The sequence below is a fragment of the Ranitomeya variabilis genome, chromosome 4, assembly GCF_051348905.1.
Source record: "Ranitomeya variabilis isolate aRanVar5 chromosome 4, aRanVar5.hap1, whole genome shotgun sequence".
NCBI lineage: Eukaryota > Metazoa > Chordata > Amphibia > Anura > Dendrobatidae > Ranitomeya > Ranitomeya variabilis.
Genome location: NC_135235.1, coordinates 634,462,350 through 634,478,416, shown reverse-complemented (window position 1 = coordinate 634,478,416; position 16,067 = coordinate 634,462,350). Strand labels below are relative to the sequence as shown.

Sequence of the window (16,067 nt, the reverse complement as noted above, 5' to 3'; positions counted from 1 at the left end):
AAGAGGCGTCTAGGCAGAGTCAGGCACGCTCCACGGCTATTTCTAGTGTGTTTGATAGGAGTAGGGTTTGCGGTCAGCAGAGTTCCCACTTCCCAGTGCTAGTCCCGATTCTGTGTATAACTATCAGGTCATTCCGGGTGCACCTAACCACCAGGTCCATAACACTCAAATCTGTGAACATGGGCCGCTTGCCCACTTTGATGCCAGTTCTGGTGCCCAGAACCCATTTGGGCCAGGCTGGAGGGACCTGGGTTTGATGCAAGGCATCACTGTTTGTGAATTTTAAGTGTCGTATCAGTGGCCCAAAGGCATTTAACCCCTTAAAAACATCAGTTACTTATTCAAATCTGTGAAAATGGACTGTTTGCCCACTTTGATGCCAGTTCTGATGCCCAGAACCCATTTGTGCCAGGCTGGAGTGACATGGATTTCATGTGGGGCATCAGTAGGTATGTAAATCAGGTGTTATATCAGTGGCACAAAGGCATTTAAACACCAGAACACAGGCAGGGATGCTTACCTGTTCAAGGCCTCCAACAATTGCACTACCCAGGGTGCACCAGGCCCAAATGAAGATAGCGAAAACACAGGTGCAAATAATACCGATGCAGCCAACCTACATTCAGAAATTGGCTGCTTGGAGCACCCGTGCAAAAAAATAGTCTGTATGTGGCATGTTCACACAGGACTGCAAAGTATATGGTGAAAAGCCTATTAATGACGCCATAAATATAGCGGGCTAACCATGATGCATCCTGTGTGAACAGAGGCCACAGTGTACAGAGCCATCTAGGGCCCAGGCGCACCCTGGAAAAATGTACAGTGCACCAAAAACATAACAATGTATGCAAGGTATTGGTTGATATTATGGCCACAATATTGAAGCTGCCAACCCACGTCAAGGGTCCTTGTATCTTGGCAGTCCTAATCTAAAAAAACACCATTTGGGCCTGGTGCACCCTGGGTAGTGCAATTGTTGGAGGCCTTGAACAGGTAAGCATCCCTGCCTGTGTTCTGGTGTTTTTTTGTTTAGTTTAGTGGAGGGTTTCCTCCAATGGTGTTTTTTCACAAAGGCATTTAACCCCTCAAAAATAGCTGTTACTTATTCAAATCTATGAAAATTGGTGATTTGAGTACTTTGATGCCAGTTTTGATGCCCAGAACCCATTTGTGCCAGGCTGTATTGACATGGATTTCATGTGGGGCATCAGTAGGTATGTAAATCAGGTGTTAAATCAGTGGCACAAAGGCATTTAACCTCTTAAAAATAGCTGTTACTTATTCAAATCTGTGAAAATGGGTGATTTGTCCACTTTGATGCCAGTTCTGATGCCCAGAACCCATTTGTGCCAGGCTGGAGTGACATGGATTTCATGTGGGGCATCAGTAGGTATGTAAATCAGGTGTTATATCAGTGGCACAAAGGCATTTAACCCCTTAAAAATAGCTGTTACTTATTCAAATCTGTGAAAATGTGCAATTTGCCCACTTTGATGCCAGTTCTGATGCCCAGAACCCATTTGTGCCAGGCTGAAGTGACATGGATTTCATGTGGGGCATCACTAGGTATGTAAATCAGGTGTTAGATTAGTGGCACAAAGGCATTTAACCCATCAAAAATAGCTGTTACTTATTCAAATCTGTGAAAATGTGCAATTTGCCCACTTTGATGCCAGTTCTGATGCCCAGAACCCATTTGTGCCAGGCTGGAGTGACATGGATTTCATGTGGGGCATCAGTAGGTATGTAAATCAGGTGTTAGATCAGTGGCACAAAGGCATTTAACCCCTTAAAAATAGCTGTTACTTATTCAAATCAGTGAAAATGGGCGATTTGCCCCCTTTGATGCCAGTTTTGATGCCCAGAACCCATTTGTGCCAGGCTGCAGTGACATGCATTTCATGTGGGGCATCAGTAGGTATGTAAATCAGGTGTTTAATAAGTGGCACAAAGGCATTTAACCCCTTAAAAATAGCTGTTACTTATTCGCATGTGTGAAAATTGGTTCTCTGCCCTCTTTGATGCCAGTTCTGATGCCCAGAACCCATTTGTGCCAGGCTGGATTGACAGGAACTTGATGTGTGGCATCACAAGGTATGCAAGTCAGGTGTCAGATCAGTGGCACAAAGCCATTTAACACCTTTAATACCATACCTCAGTGCCCACTTTGATGCCCATTTTTGTGCCAGCCTTCTAAATTTTGTATCTGTTTTTAAGTGTATTCACAAAAGGACACATGACCGCATATTATTATATACTCAGAATGGTTTATTTTTATACAAAAACCGGAAAAAAACAGAAAATAAAAAATAGCCGAATAAGAAACTGCTGAATAAGAAACCAACTTCAGCCCGAATAAGAAACTGAACGAATAAGAAACCAACTTCAGCATCGTCAAAAGGCCCTACTACTTGGGTTGTACTTCACCTAAGTCTTTTACCTTGTCTTCCTCCAATGAGGCCATGGAGATGCTCAATAGGATTTAGGTCAGGGCTCATAGAAGGACACTTCAGAATAGTCTAATGTTTTCCTCTTAGCCATTCTTGGGTGTTTTTGCTGTGTGTTTTGAGTCATTACCCTGTTGCAGAACCCGCGACCTGCGACTGAGACCAAGCTTTCGTAACCCTGTTAAGTTAATAAAGTAGAAGCAGATTGTTGATCTGACCTGATGTCTCCGCTGCTGCATTCAGATCAGAAAGAGGTAGGAAATGTCTGTGGCCGGAGGAGGGGGCGTGCTAGAGGGGAAGAAAGATTTGCCTTCTGTGGAGCACAGTTTCTCCCTCTCTATTCTGGACTTCTGCTTCCAGGACCTGTGATGATGTCACAGTCATGTGATCAGTCACATGGGGGGAGGAGGAGGATGGGCACTTACTAGGAAGTCTGAAGGGCTTTCTGTGCAGGTCGAACCGGCTCCACATGTAAGAGCTGAAGGGAGAAGTCTGCACTGGTGAGCGGTAATGGGGGAGCAGGGACTGTGTGATAGAGGGGACAGGACTCAGTCCTGGGGGGCACCGGGACTCTGCACATTAGGATACAGCCGGCTCCACATGTAAGAGCTGAGGGAGAAGTCTGCACTGGTGAGCGGTAATGGGGGGCAGGGACTGTGTGATAGAGGGGACAGGACTCAGTCCTGGGGGGGCACCGGGACTCTGCACATTAGGGTACAGCTGGCTCCACATGTAAGAGCTGAGGGAGAAGTCTGCACTGGTGAGCGGTAATGGGGGAGCAGGGACTGTGTGATAGAGGGGACAGGACTCAGTCCTGGGGGGCACCGGGACCCTGCACATTAGGGTACAGCCGGCTCCACATGTAAGAGCTGGGGGGAGAAGTCTGCACTGGTGAGCGGTAATGGGGGAGCAGGGACTGTGTGATAGAGGGGACAGGACTCAGTCCTGGGGGGCACCGGGACTCTGCACATTAGGGTACAGCCGGCTCCACATGTAAGAGCCGAAGGGAGAAGTCTGCACTGGTGAGCGGTAATGGGGGAGCAGGGACTGTGTGATAGAGGGGACAGGACTCAGTCCTGGGGGGCACCGGGACTCTGCACATTAGGCTACAGCCGGCTCCACATGTAAGAGCTGAGGGGAGAAGTCTGCACTGGTGAGCGGTAATGGGGGAGCAGGGACTGTGTGATAGAGGGGACAGGACTCAGTCCTGGGGGGCACCGGGACTCTGCACATTAGGATACAGCCGACTCCACATGTAAGAGCTGAGGGAGAAGTCTGCACTGGTGAGCGGTAATGGGGGGCAGGGACTGTGTGATAGAGGGGGCAGGACTCAGTCCTGGGGGGCACCGGGACTCTGCACATTAGGGTACAGCCGGCTCCACATGTAAGAGCCGAAGGGAGAAGTCTGCACTGGTGAGCGGTAATGGGGGAGCAGGGACTGTGTGATAGAGGGGACAGGACTCAGTCCTGGGGGGCACCGGGACTCTGCACATTAGGCTACAGCCGGCTCCACATGTAAGAGCTGAGGGGAGAAGTCTGCACTGGTGAGCGGTAATGGGGGAGCAGGGACTGTGTGATAGAGGGGACAGGACTCAGTCCTGGGGGGCACCGGGACTCTGCACATTAGGATACAGCCGACTCCACATGTAAGAGCTGAGGGAGAAGTCTGCACTGGTGAGCGGTAATGGGGGGCAGGGACTGTGTGATAGAGGGGGCAGGACTCAGTCCTGGGGGGCACCGGGACTCTGCACATTAGGGTACAGCCGGCTCCACATGTAAGTGCTGAAGGGAGAAGTCTGCACTGGTGAGCGGTAATGGGGGGCAGGGACTGTGTGATAGAGGGGGCAGGACTCAGTCCTGGGGGGCACCGGGACTCTGCACATTAGGGTACAGCCGGCTCCACATGTAAGTGCTGAAGGGAGAAGTCTGCACTGGTGAGCGGTAATGGGGGAGCAGGGACTGTGTGATAGACGGGACAGGACTCAGTCCTGGGGGGCACCGGGACTCTGCACATTAGGGTATAGCTGGCTACAGTGAAGCGGTGCAGGCACGCAATTGTGAGATCTGAGAGGCAGAGAAGGAGGTAATAGGATACAAAGGCGGGCCAGACAGGTGAAAGAGGCATGTTTTTCTGGGCACAGCACCACTCTCTTTTTTCCATACCCCGGTCGTCACGGACGCCTGCAGCTTGCTTCACTTACACCTTCCCGGTGAGGTTCCCCCTCACCTCATCATCAGGACCGCTCCCCCCACCATATATGGTGACCGCAGATTGCTCCACACCCGCCCTATAAGATGACAGCGGTGTATAAGACGACCCCAGACTTTTGAGAAGATTTTCAGGGGTTAAAAAGTCACCTTATACACCGGAAAATATGGTATTTGAGTACAGCCAAGAAAAGGTGCAAAATTACTATATATGATTGTATAGAAATGGTACATAAAAGACAAGTAGTTTAAAAATAAGGAAAACACTAGAGAGCGACAAACAGCAGGACGGGGCCATGACGGGATGCAATGATCATGTGAAGGCGGTAACCGCTCCGGAGATTTCTTACAGGGGAAAGTTATTTTACATCGTCATCTTCTCCCCATTCAGGTTCCTACAATATTGGATCCTCTCAGTGGAGATCTTCTATATAAGAGAATTCTCCTGAGTGACCCTACAAGGATGGAGAGGGACAGGGACAAGATGGCGGAGAGGATATTACACCTCACCCTAGAGATCCTCTTCCGGCTTACTGGAGAGGTGAGAGATTCTGATGACGTCACATTACATCATTCTTATCTATGGGAATAACAGATGGACAGAACTGGAGAGATGAGGACTCTGGAAATGTCTGTAGTGAGATTTATTAATGTGTCTCTCCATAACCAGGATTACACAGTAGTGAAGAAGACCTCTAGTGAGCGCTGTCAGGCCCCTTTGTCTAAGGGATGGGGAACTCCCCTGATCCCAATCACAGGACCTCCACCTCACCCCCTGATACATGAGGACATCAATGACCAGAAGATCTTAGAACCCATCTACAAGATGATTGAGCTGCTGACTGGAGAGGTGACACTGCTGGGAATGCTGGGACATTATACCGTAACGCTATGGAGAGATCAGGGGGGATGACGGTATCATTGTATGTATCAGGTTCCTATAAGGTGTCAGGATGTCGCCGTCTATTTCTCCATGGAGGAGTGGGAGTATTTAGAAGGACACAAAGATCTTTACAAGGACGCCATGATGGAGGTTCCCCAGCCCCTCACATCACCAGGTAATAGACAGGGCTAAATACACACGGCCTATAATTATCTGTATGTAAAGAATGGATTCAGTCCCTGTATGTGTTTCTTTCAGGTCTATCCAGTGAGAGGACAACACCAGAGAGATGTCCCCGTCCTCTTCTTCCACAGGACTGTAAACACGAAGATCACAATGTTCCTCAGGATCATCAGGTAGATGGAGAGAAGGTGTTAAGAGATCTTCCCTATAATGTGTAAATGCTTGTGCAGTTCTTATGTTCAGTCTTGTTTTATCTACCAGTGTAAGGAAACAGTAAAACAGCCGTATAACTTGGACGGCGATTGCACCACAATGCCTGTACTGGTCAGTGGCTGTCCCTACCTGAGCATGACAGCATGTATTTCTATGCAACTATAACACTCGGGCCACACAACTAATATCATGCATCAAGTGCCAACAATAAACAATACCATAACCTAGCTCTACAGAGCCCTACGTAGGATTTCCTTGCTTTCTCGCCTTCACAGTCCTCAGATGTTAACCCTATAAAACATCTCTGGGATGAGGTAGAATTGGTTGTTCAGAGCATCTCAGCACCTTCATCTAATATGCGGCAACTACAAGAACCTATCCTGTTGGCATGGGCCAGTATTCCTGGGGAACAATCTTATCACCGTGTGCAATCTAAGACGTGATTAATATCTGAGGTTCTGAATAGCAAAGAAGATCCTACATGTTACTAGATGGGTGTCTCTAGTAATGTGGCCATTCAGTGTATGTTTCATATCTGGTGGAGATGACAGGATAAAGGTGATCATATACATTAGATATTGTCTGGATCTTCTCAAACGTCTTAATTAGTGATGAGCGAATATACTCGTTACTCGAGATTTCACGAGCACGCTCGGGTGTCCTCCCGAGTATTTTTTAGTGCTTGGAGATTAATTTTCTTTGCCACAGCTGAATGATTTACATCTGTTAGCCAGCTTGATTACATGTGGGTATTCCCTAGCAACCAGGCAACCCCCACATGTACTTATGCTGGCTAGCAGATGTAAATCATTCAGCTGCAGCGAAGAAAACTAAATCTCCGAGCACTAAAACATACTCGGATGACCCCCAAGCGTGCTCGGGAAATCTCGAGTAACGAGTATATTCGCTCATCACTAGTCTTCATCTGCCAGTGACTTATACAATCTTTTTCAGGCTAAAGATCTGCCCCATATTAATACTACAGAGACATATGTGAGGGGCGATGAGTGGTGTAAAGAGGAGATTACTACAGATAACCGCACAGGTGAGTAGTGACCACTAAATGCAGAGAAGTCACAGGTTCTATTCATCCATTTTGAGTCTCCCCTTTTCCTCATAGATTATAAGCTTGCGAGCAGGGCCCTCATTCCCCTTGGTATCTGTTGATTTATGTGATTATTGTTATGCTGTAATGTATAGACAACAAAGACAAGTCCCCACTACAATGTAAAGTGCAGCTGCACCGTGGCACGAAGGTGGAGGGGGGCCCTTACAAACAAAAGTATACGCATCTGCTATGGAGCCCCTTAGTCAGAGACCCCAGTGCTCCATGAGACCGGGCCCCTCCCACTCTCACCTGTAATCATTCGGGTACACCAAGTTGGATAGAGGGCACTGAAAAGGGGGCGTGTCATGCAGGTAGAGAGACGCTGGCCAATGAAAGCGCTTACTGGCTCTTGCTTCCTGTATGGCGCCCCAATGGTGAGTGTTCACTTTAGAGTTAGGAGGCCCGGTGTAACAGGCCAGATTAACCCCCCACCCAGAATATACCTGGGGTTAAAGTGGTCTAGGCCAGATTATACAACGGGTATATTCTGGCCTAGCCCAAACTATACCCCGGGGTATAAACTGGACTAGTCCAGATTATACCCCTCCAGGTCAGAATATACCCCAGCTGCTGTAGATCAGGCAGCGCACAGGCGCCCCAGGCAGCGCACAGGGCCCCAGGCAGCGCACAGGCGCCCCAGGCAGCGCACAGGGCCCCAGGCAGCGCACAGGCGCCCCAGGCAGTGCACAGGGCCCCAGGCAGCACACAGGGGCCCCAGGGAGCGCATAGGGCCCCAGGCAGCCCACATGGCCCCAGGCAGCCCACATGGCTCCAGGCAGCCCACATGGCCCCAGGCAGCCCATAGGGGCCCCAGGCAGCGCACGGTGCCCCAGGCAGCCCACAGGACCCCAGGCAGCCCACAGGGCCTCAGGCAGCACAAAGGGTCCCCAGGCAGCGCACAGGGCCCCAGGCAGCCCATTGTCGCGCCGCCAATTAAGCTCCGCCCAGGTGCGCATGCGGCCGCATGTGGCCTGCGTACCCTATCTTTATCATTGGGTACGCAGGCCCTGCAGATGTTTGCGTTTGCGTCCGCATGTGTTGTTTTGACGATTCGGTGAACGCAAGAAAATCCAACTTGTTGCCTTCGCCGCAGGTTGCAGCACCGTCAAAAGAACGTCGGCGGAGCTTAACTGGCGGGGCGCAGCAGTGGTCAAGCCTTCACTGAGAGCGTACGCATGCGCACGGCTGTACGCAAATGTGAAACTAGGATTGAGTGATATACTCAAGAGCAGGGCACCAGACATCGCACAGGGGGTCCCAGACAGCGTACAGTGGGTCCCAGATAGCGCACAGGGGGACCCAGACAGCGCACAGGGGACATTCGCTCTGTCTATTTCCCTCCCTTGTGTGCTATCTCTTACCCTCTTGCTCACTGTCTCTGCCCCCCTGTGCGCTATCTGGGACCCCCTGTGGTCTGCCTGGGGTCCTGTGCACTGCCTGGGGCACCGTGCGCTGTTTGGGGCTCCGTGCGCTGCCTGTGGCCCCTGTGCGCTGCCTGTGGCCCCTGTGCGCTGCCTGTGGCCCCTGTGCGCTGCCTGTGGCCCCTGTGCGCTGCCTGGGGCCCCTGTGTGCTGCCTGGGGCACCGTGCGCTGTTTGGGGCTCCGTGCGCTGCCTGTGGCCCCTGTGCGCTGCCTGTGGCCCCTGTGCGCTGCCTGGGGCCCTGTGCGCTGCCTGGGGCCCTGTGCGCTGCCTGGGGCCCTGTGTGCTGCCTGGGGCCCCTATGTGCTGCCTGGGGCCCCTGTGTGCTGCCTGGGGCCCCTGTGTGCTGCCTGGGGCCCCTGTGTGCTGCCTGGGGCCCCTGTGTGCTGCCTGGGGCCCCTGTGTGCTGCCTGGGGCCCCTGTGTGCTGCCTGGGGCCCTGTGTGCTGCCTGATCTACAGCAGCTGGGGTATATTCTGACCTGGAGGGGTAAAATCTGGACTAGTCCAATTTATACCCCGGGGTATAGTTTGGGCTAGGCCAGAATATACCCGGGGTTTAATCTGGCCTAGGCCACTTTAACCCCGGGTATATTCTGGGCGGGGGGGTTAAACTGGCCTGTTACAGCGGGCTGCACAGCACACATGGACATTAGTGGAGGAAAAGCAGGACTAAGGGTATGTGCACACGTTGCGGATTCTCTGTGGATCCGCAGCGTTTTTTGCAGTGCAGAAACGCTGCAGATCCGCAATTGATTTACAGTACAATGTAAATCAATGAGAAAAAAAAATGCTGTGCACACTTTGCGGGAAATCCGCTGCGGAAACACTGCGGTTTAAAAGAAATAGCATGTCAATTCTTTTTTGTGAATCTGCAGCGTTTTTGTACCCATTCCATTATAGAAAACCGCAGGGGTAAAAAAACGCAGCAAATCCACAACAAAACCGCAGCAAAAATGCACAAAAAAACGCAGTTGTGTTTTCTGCCAGGAGAGACAGAATCCGCACCAGAAATTCCTAAGCCGAATCCGCAACGTGTGCACATAACTGCAGTACGTCTTCTGCACTCTTCACTGTTGCCTTCTCAGCAGCATCACTTTAGAGTCCGGGGAGGAGGGCTGCCTTCACTGCACTGTGTCCTAATCCTCCACACTGGTTTGTGCAGCCCTCTCCACCTGATCTATAAACAATGTGGCAGACCTCCTCCATTGCTGGACGTCTGATATAGAAGATTAGTATGTGTGTTTGTGTGCATATATGTAAGGGTGTATATATGTATGTGTTTGTGTATGTATGTGTATCTATGTGCATGCATGTATATATGATTGTGTATCTGTGTGTATTTAATGTGTGTGTATGTGCATGTATATGAATGCATGTGGGCATATTTGTTTTCAGTTCATGTATGATACTGAAATTGTAAAGAATAGGAAAATGGACCTGGCTCCTTAAGACTATGTGCCCACGTTGCGGATTTCTGTGCTGATTTTTCCACTCACTTTTTGAAAAATCTTCAGGTAACATGCACTGCGGATTACCCTCGGATTTCCAGCATTTTTTGTGCGTATTTCACCTGCGGTTTTACACCTGCGGATTCCTATTGAAGAGCAGGTGTAAAACACTGCGGAATCTGCAGAAAGAATTGACACGCTGCGGAAAATAAACCGTTTTTTGTGCAGCATGTGCCCTGCGGATTTTGTTTTCCATAGGTTTACATGGTACTGTACACTGGATGGAAAACTGCTGCCGATCTGCAGGCAAATCCACAACGTGTGCACATACCCTAAAGGTTTATTCACCAAATAATCACGTTATATCCAGGATCATGGTTAACTTGCTTATCACTGGGGGTCCGACTGCTGAGCTCCCCAGACATTCTGAGAACAGGTGTCTGCAATCTCATCCTGAATGGAGCAGAGTTGTGAATGTTCGGCCTCTGCTCTCTCCATTTTCTATAGAGCTGCTGAGCGCTACGCGGCTATTTCCATCAGTTCTATAGACATTGAACAGAGCAGAAGTCAAGCATGCACACCTCCAATCCATTCATGACAGAGCTGCCCAGTCATGTTGTCAGGATTGCTTGGGGTCCCAGTGGTCGGTCCCCCAACAATCACTAAGTTTTCTCTTATCATCAAGATCGGGGGTAACTTGGCTTTTTGGGGGAATAACCCTTTAAGACCAAGTGGCCTCTGTCCAGCGTATTCACCATGATGCATATGTTAAACAGTTGTCTCCTATGGATGAGATACGGTGGTTTGAAACATCCGCTGTAAAAAAATAATGTAAATATTTTAAGTACGTCTTTAAAAGAGATGACCAAATATGTTTGAAAAACTTTCGCCAAACATAAATTCGGCATGAATATGGCACATTCGGATTCGTGAAACGCAAACAAATTTTGACACTAAGGTATTTTGAGCACTTTGGCTAGGATAGTGGTGGTGTATGATGAGCGTGCGGCATGTTTGATAAGGGGAGGGGGTGGGGAGAGCCCAGAAGAGCTTCTTTTTTTTTTCTATCTTTGCCTAGCCGCAGTGTGCACACAATCAGGGCGCAGGCAACATCCACAATTTGACAACGGTTTTGCCAAAGAACTCCTAGTGTGTTTGAAAGGCGTAGCTGCTATACTCTGCTATTTGGTCATGTAAACTTGCCTCCACAAGTTTGGTTTTATATGCAAGCAATAAATTATTCCTTTCGGACTACTTGGAAGCTGGAACAATCTCTTTTCTTTCTTTAACATCCACAATGTCCAGACACAACGGCTTGTGACATCACATGTCCCTCTCTATATAAAGAGCGGACATCTTTTTTTTTTAGCTCCATTATAGCAGCACAGAGAGGCTGCTCCTGATACTGGTCTGGGTGCTGATAGATTTTATTTAGTTAACTAGGCAGTTATTTCTAAGTCAGATAGATTAGATAGCTAATGTCCTGTGTGGCTGTGAAATTGACCTTCCAGCAATCCAGCAGATTTTGTATTTTTTTTTTCTGCCTGCCATTACTGAGGTCCTCAGACAAAGACAGCAGAGCACATGTCAAAGAAGTGTGTTGTGCACTGCTTCTGTTGTGCTCCATGCACCTTTCCAAATCTTATTTTTTTCAGTTGCTAAATGTGATACAGCAAGGCATTTGTCACCTTGTCATTTAGAGGCGGTAAAATTGTTCTGTGATTTAAGCTGTTGGCCAGTAAGATTTTTTTTTTTGCAGTTGCTAATGTGATACCGCCCACCATATCTCACCCTGTCATTTAGTGGCAGTGAAATTCATCTTTCTGTACAGCTGTTGCACAGTAATAAAAGAAAAAAATGTTTTTTTGCAATTGCTAACGTCAATCAGCACGCCATATCTCACCTTGTCATTTAGTGGTGGTAAAATTCAGCTGTCTGCAGAGCTCATGCAGATTTAAAAAATGTTTTTCTCTGTTACAAATGTGATAGAGCACGCCATATCCCACCTTGTCATTTAGTCGTGGTGAAATAGTTCTGTGTGCAGACTTGTTGCTCAGTAAAAAAAAAATAGTTTTTTTCTGTGACAAATGTGATACAGCAGACTAGATCAGAGTTTGAAATTGTTTTGGGCTTATCTTCTAGATTACACAGGCCTCATTCACACTAAAAAAAAAAAATGCCTTCTTGTATTACTAACGTGATACAGTAAGGGAGATCTCAGTTTAAAATTGTTTGGAGCATATCTTCTTTATCATATAGGCCTCACCCACACTGAAACATTTCTTTCTTCTAAGACTAATGTGATGCAGCACGCCACATTTCACCTTGTCATTTAGTGTTGCTCACATTCAGCTGTGTGTAGAGCTGGTGCAGAATAAATAATCTAATTCTTTGTTGCTAATACTGTAATCCTGCCACACTAGCTGAGCAACATGACTGGGAAAAAGCGAGGTCATGGTGGAAGGGGAATTAGGCTTGGTGTTCAACATGTACATGGGGTAGGTGGTAATGTTAGTGAAAGCATTAGTGAACCAAAAAACGTCACGTCCTATACAAACACAACTGACAACTTCTGTTAATGTACGGGCTACTCCACTACCTTTGTTTGGCAGCTGCACAGCGGTACGCCTTGTTGATGAGGCCCAGAAAGAGTATGTGCTCCAGTAGAGGTCAAGCACAGCTTCAAGTGGCCTTTCCTCCTCTTCCTCCACCTCAATATCACGCTCAGTACAGTCCACAGAGGTGGCACCCGAATTGACCTTGCTTCCCCCCCATATCACAACTCTCAAAGGGCCCAACTGAAAGTAGGGAACCACAGAAGGGTGAGTTTGCAGAGCTGTAAACACATTCTATGTCATGGGCATCAAATATGTACCCCAAAGATTCAGAGTCAAGAGGAGAAAATCATCTGCACTGATGTCCCAAATTTTTTAGCTTGGAACCGGGTCAGGACGAAGTTGGGTTCCGAGCAGCATCCTGATCCTCATTAGCAGATGTTAACCACCGGGGGGGTGAACCTGATGAGACTCAGATATCTGAGGCTTACACGGACTGTGCTGTTCTGTTAGAGTCGGAAAAGGAGGAGGAGGGTGACTCTTAGGGTACCGTTACACAAAACGATTTACCAACAATCACGACCAGCGATACGACCTGGCCGTGATCGTTGGTAAGTCGTTGTGTGGTCGCTGGGGAGCTGTCACACAGACAGCTCTCCAGCGACCAACGATGCAGAGGTCCCCCGGGTAACCATCGGGTTACTAAGCGCAGGACCGCGCTTAGTAACCCGATGTTTACCCTGGTTACCATCGTAAATGTAAAAAAAAACAAACAGTACATACTCACATTCCAGTGTCCGTCAGGTCCCTTGCCGTCTGCTTCCCGCACTGACTGAGTGCCGGCCGTAAAATGAAAGCAAAGGAAGAAAGGATTCGTTCCAGCTCCAAATTGTAAAATTCCGATTCTTTATTGATCCATATTAAAAACACGGGCTGAATAACTCTTCATGGCACGGTAGGAAACGAGCTACGCGTTTCGATCTTAGCAGATCTTTGTCAAAGCTATACATACATGAACATTTGACTTCATATAGCTACCATCAGCCAATGACCAACTGACCCAAAATCACATGACAGAGAAAGGTCCTGCTGATGTAAAAAATACACACATAAAAGCAAAAATCAAAACATTATTACATTTATACATTTATACAAATATGAACATAATTAAAATAAACTTTATCTTCAAATATTCATGACACAAAAAATCCTAATAATGGTACATCAATTCATTGTGTTTATTAAGCCCTGCAGGGGAGCGAGTGTTCAGGTGATAAATCCAGAACGCCTCCCGCACCAGAAGACAGCGTCTGAAATCACCTACTCGCAAGGATTTATTAACTCGTTCAATACCATATGCACGAAAACAATCAGTGCTACCAGCATGTTGAACATTAAAGTGTCTGGATGCTGCCGACATAGAGCGACCTAAATCACCCGACCTCCCTATATCCCGCAAATGCTCCGTGATTCGTATTTTTAATTTACGAGAGGTACAGCCAATGTAAGACAAATTACATATAGTACAATCTATCTTGTAAACTACAAAGGCTGTGTTGCAATTGATATATTGCTTTATGTTGAAACACTGAGAAGCCGTAGAATCTTTGTATGTCTTGGTAACTAGTGCATGAGCACATGTTATACATCTATTACCACCGCATTTATAGGAGGAGGTGATTTCAGACGCTGTCTTCTGATGCGGGAGGCGTTCTGGATTTATCACCTGAACACTCGCTCCCCTGCAGGGCTTAATAAACGCAATGAATTGATGTACCATTATTAGGATTTTTTGTGTCATGAATATTTGAAGATAAAGTTTATTTTAATTATGTTCATATTTGTATAAATGTAATGTTTTGATTTTTGCTTTTATGTGTGTATTTTTTACATCAGCAGGACCTTTCTCTGTCATGTGATTTTGGGTCAGTTGGTCATTGGCTGATGGTAGCTATATGAAGTCAAATGTTCATGTATGTATAGCTTTCATAAAGAACGAAGAGAACAGATTGGACTATGAATAGGCCTGCACAACCACATAATGTAGAAAATAAGCAAATAACATTTTATTAGACACCACAAAAAACACATAAAAACAATTAAAATACAGCCAGTGTAACCATAACACCCCTTATCCAATACATAAATAGGTAGAGAAATGTAATATGACCCACCAAACTAGCATGAACAATCCTATGAATATAGAGGGTGTGCATGTATATAGCACATAATGAAGGGTATAGATCTCACCATCAGACTCGCATATAGGAATTGAGTAGCATGCCAAGAGAAAGTGTAGATCAGTGCAAGGCAATTCCGTGCCGTAAATATGCAGCTAGCAGGGGGAAGCAGGGAAAGCAGCAGCTCAAACCCAAGGATGCTCCGGCCTGAAAGTGGCCATAAAGCTGTCTGTGCCTTGAATAGCCGGCAATAGGACAGTAAGGGGTGTATGCAAACAACCCACGCGTATCGCCGCCGCAGCGGCTTCGTCAGGGAAAGTGGGTAGATGGTGTCAAACTCACGTTTAAGTAGAAGCACTGATCCTCCATAGTGGAAGCAGCTGCGTGGCTGAAGTGAACCGGAAGACGCACATGGCTGAGTGGGGAGGGAACAATTGACGGAAACGCTGGGCTTCTCCATGGAGACGGGTGGCGCATGCGCAGATGCGCCTCAAAGATGAGCCGCACTGCGCACGCGTCCAGGAGGGTCAGAGCAGGGAGCGCATAGCGGTGCTCGGAAAAGAGGCACATAACAGTGAAAGCTGATAGCATGTGTGAGTATGAATGACCGGACCGTAAATCATTAGAGGAGTTACCTAGGAAAAAGGCAATGTTATTAATTCATGTTAATTACGCAGTTCAACAACATAAATGCAAATGACTACCAAATTAGATAATTTATAAATTATATACACATCTACAGAAAAAGGCCAATACATGGACAAATAAATGTTCATAGTCCACGTCTTGAGATCAATTTGACCAATGGAGTCTGTAGGATATGGCAATCGTGGAACCGAAAAAAAGATGACAAAATGTCACATACGTGTGATGTTGCCCAGAGAATTACTGTAATTGTCTTTCTTCAGGCTTCCAAATAACCAACAAAAATTGGTGTGGAGAAAGACATGAAACATGTCCCAAGGGCATATTCCGGAAACCAAATATTGAGGCCAATAGTTCATTGACATATAGTCCAGACATGGGTCAACTACAGGACCTGTATAGAAAGGTAGAGCATCTTCTTCCGCCCAATTCCCGTATAGTGTCCATGAACACTCATACGGTTCCAGTTCCAAAGTTGACAAAGTCAAAAGTTCGTGGACATATAGTCCAAACATAGGCCAACTGAAGGACCTATGTAGAGAGCTAGAGCATCTTCCTCCACCCAATTCCCGTGTAGTGTCCATGGACGCTCCTACGGGTCCAGTTCCAGAATCGACACAGTCCAAACCGATCCAGAATGGAATCCGACAATTTGCTGAATATCCTAAACAGGTCTTCAACAGATCATGTACAGAGGAGCAGGACAGACGACATCCGATGTCCAATATAGCCTAAAGGTGCTGAAGCATGTCCAATGGGTAAACTAAAAGAAGGAC

General features: G+C 47.4%; 1 protein-coding gene across 1 annotated transcript in view; it reads left to right on the top strand.

Annotated features, from left to right (window-relative positions):
• Positions 1 to 2,777: 2,777 nt before the first annotated feature.
• The window catches only part of LOC143767244 (uncharacterized), a 44,128-nt gene continuing 30,838 nt past the window's right edge, over positions 2,778 to 16,067 (top strand). The window contains exons 1-6 of the mRNA XM_077255440.1: positions 2,778 to 2,947; positions 5,047 to 5,196; positions 5,326 to 5,505; positions 5,590 to 5,713; positions 5,797 to 5,894; positions 6,889 to 6,979. Of these exons, the coding sequence (XP_077111555.1) occupies positions 5,119 to 5,196; positions 5,326 to 5,505; positions 5,590 to 5,713; positions 5,797 to 5,894; positions 6,889 to 6,979 (571 nt within the window). The 5' untranslated portion in view covers positions 2,778 to 2,947; positions 5,047 to 5,118. The remainder of the gene's footprint in view (positions 2,948 to 5,046; positions 5,197 to 5,325; positions 5,506 to 5,589; positions 5,714 to 5,796; positions 5,895 to 6,888; positions 6,980 to 16,067) is intronic.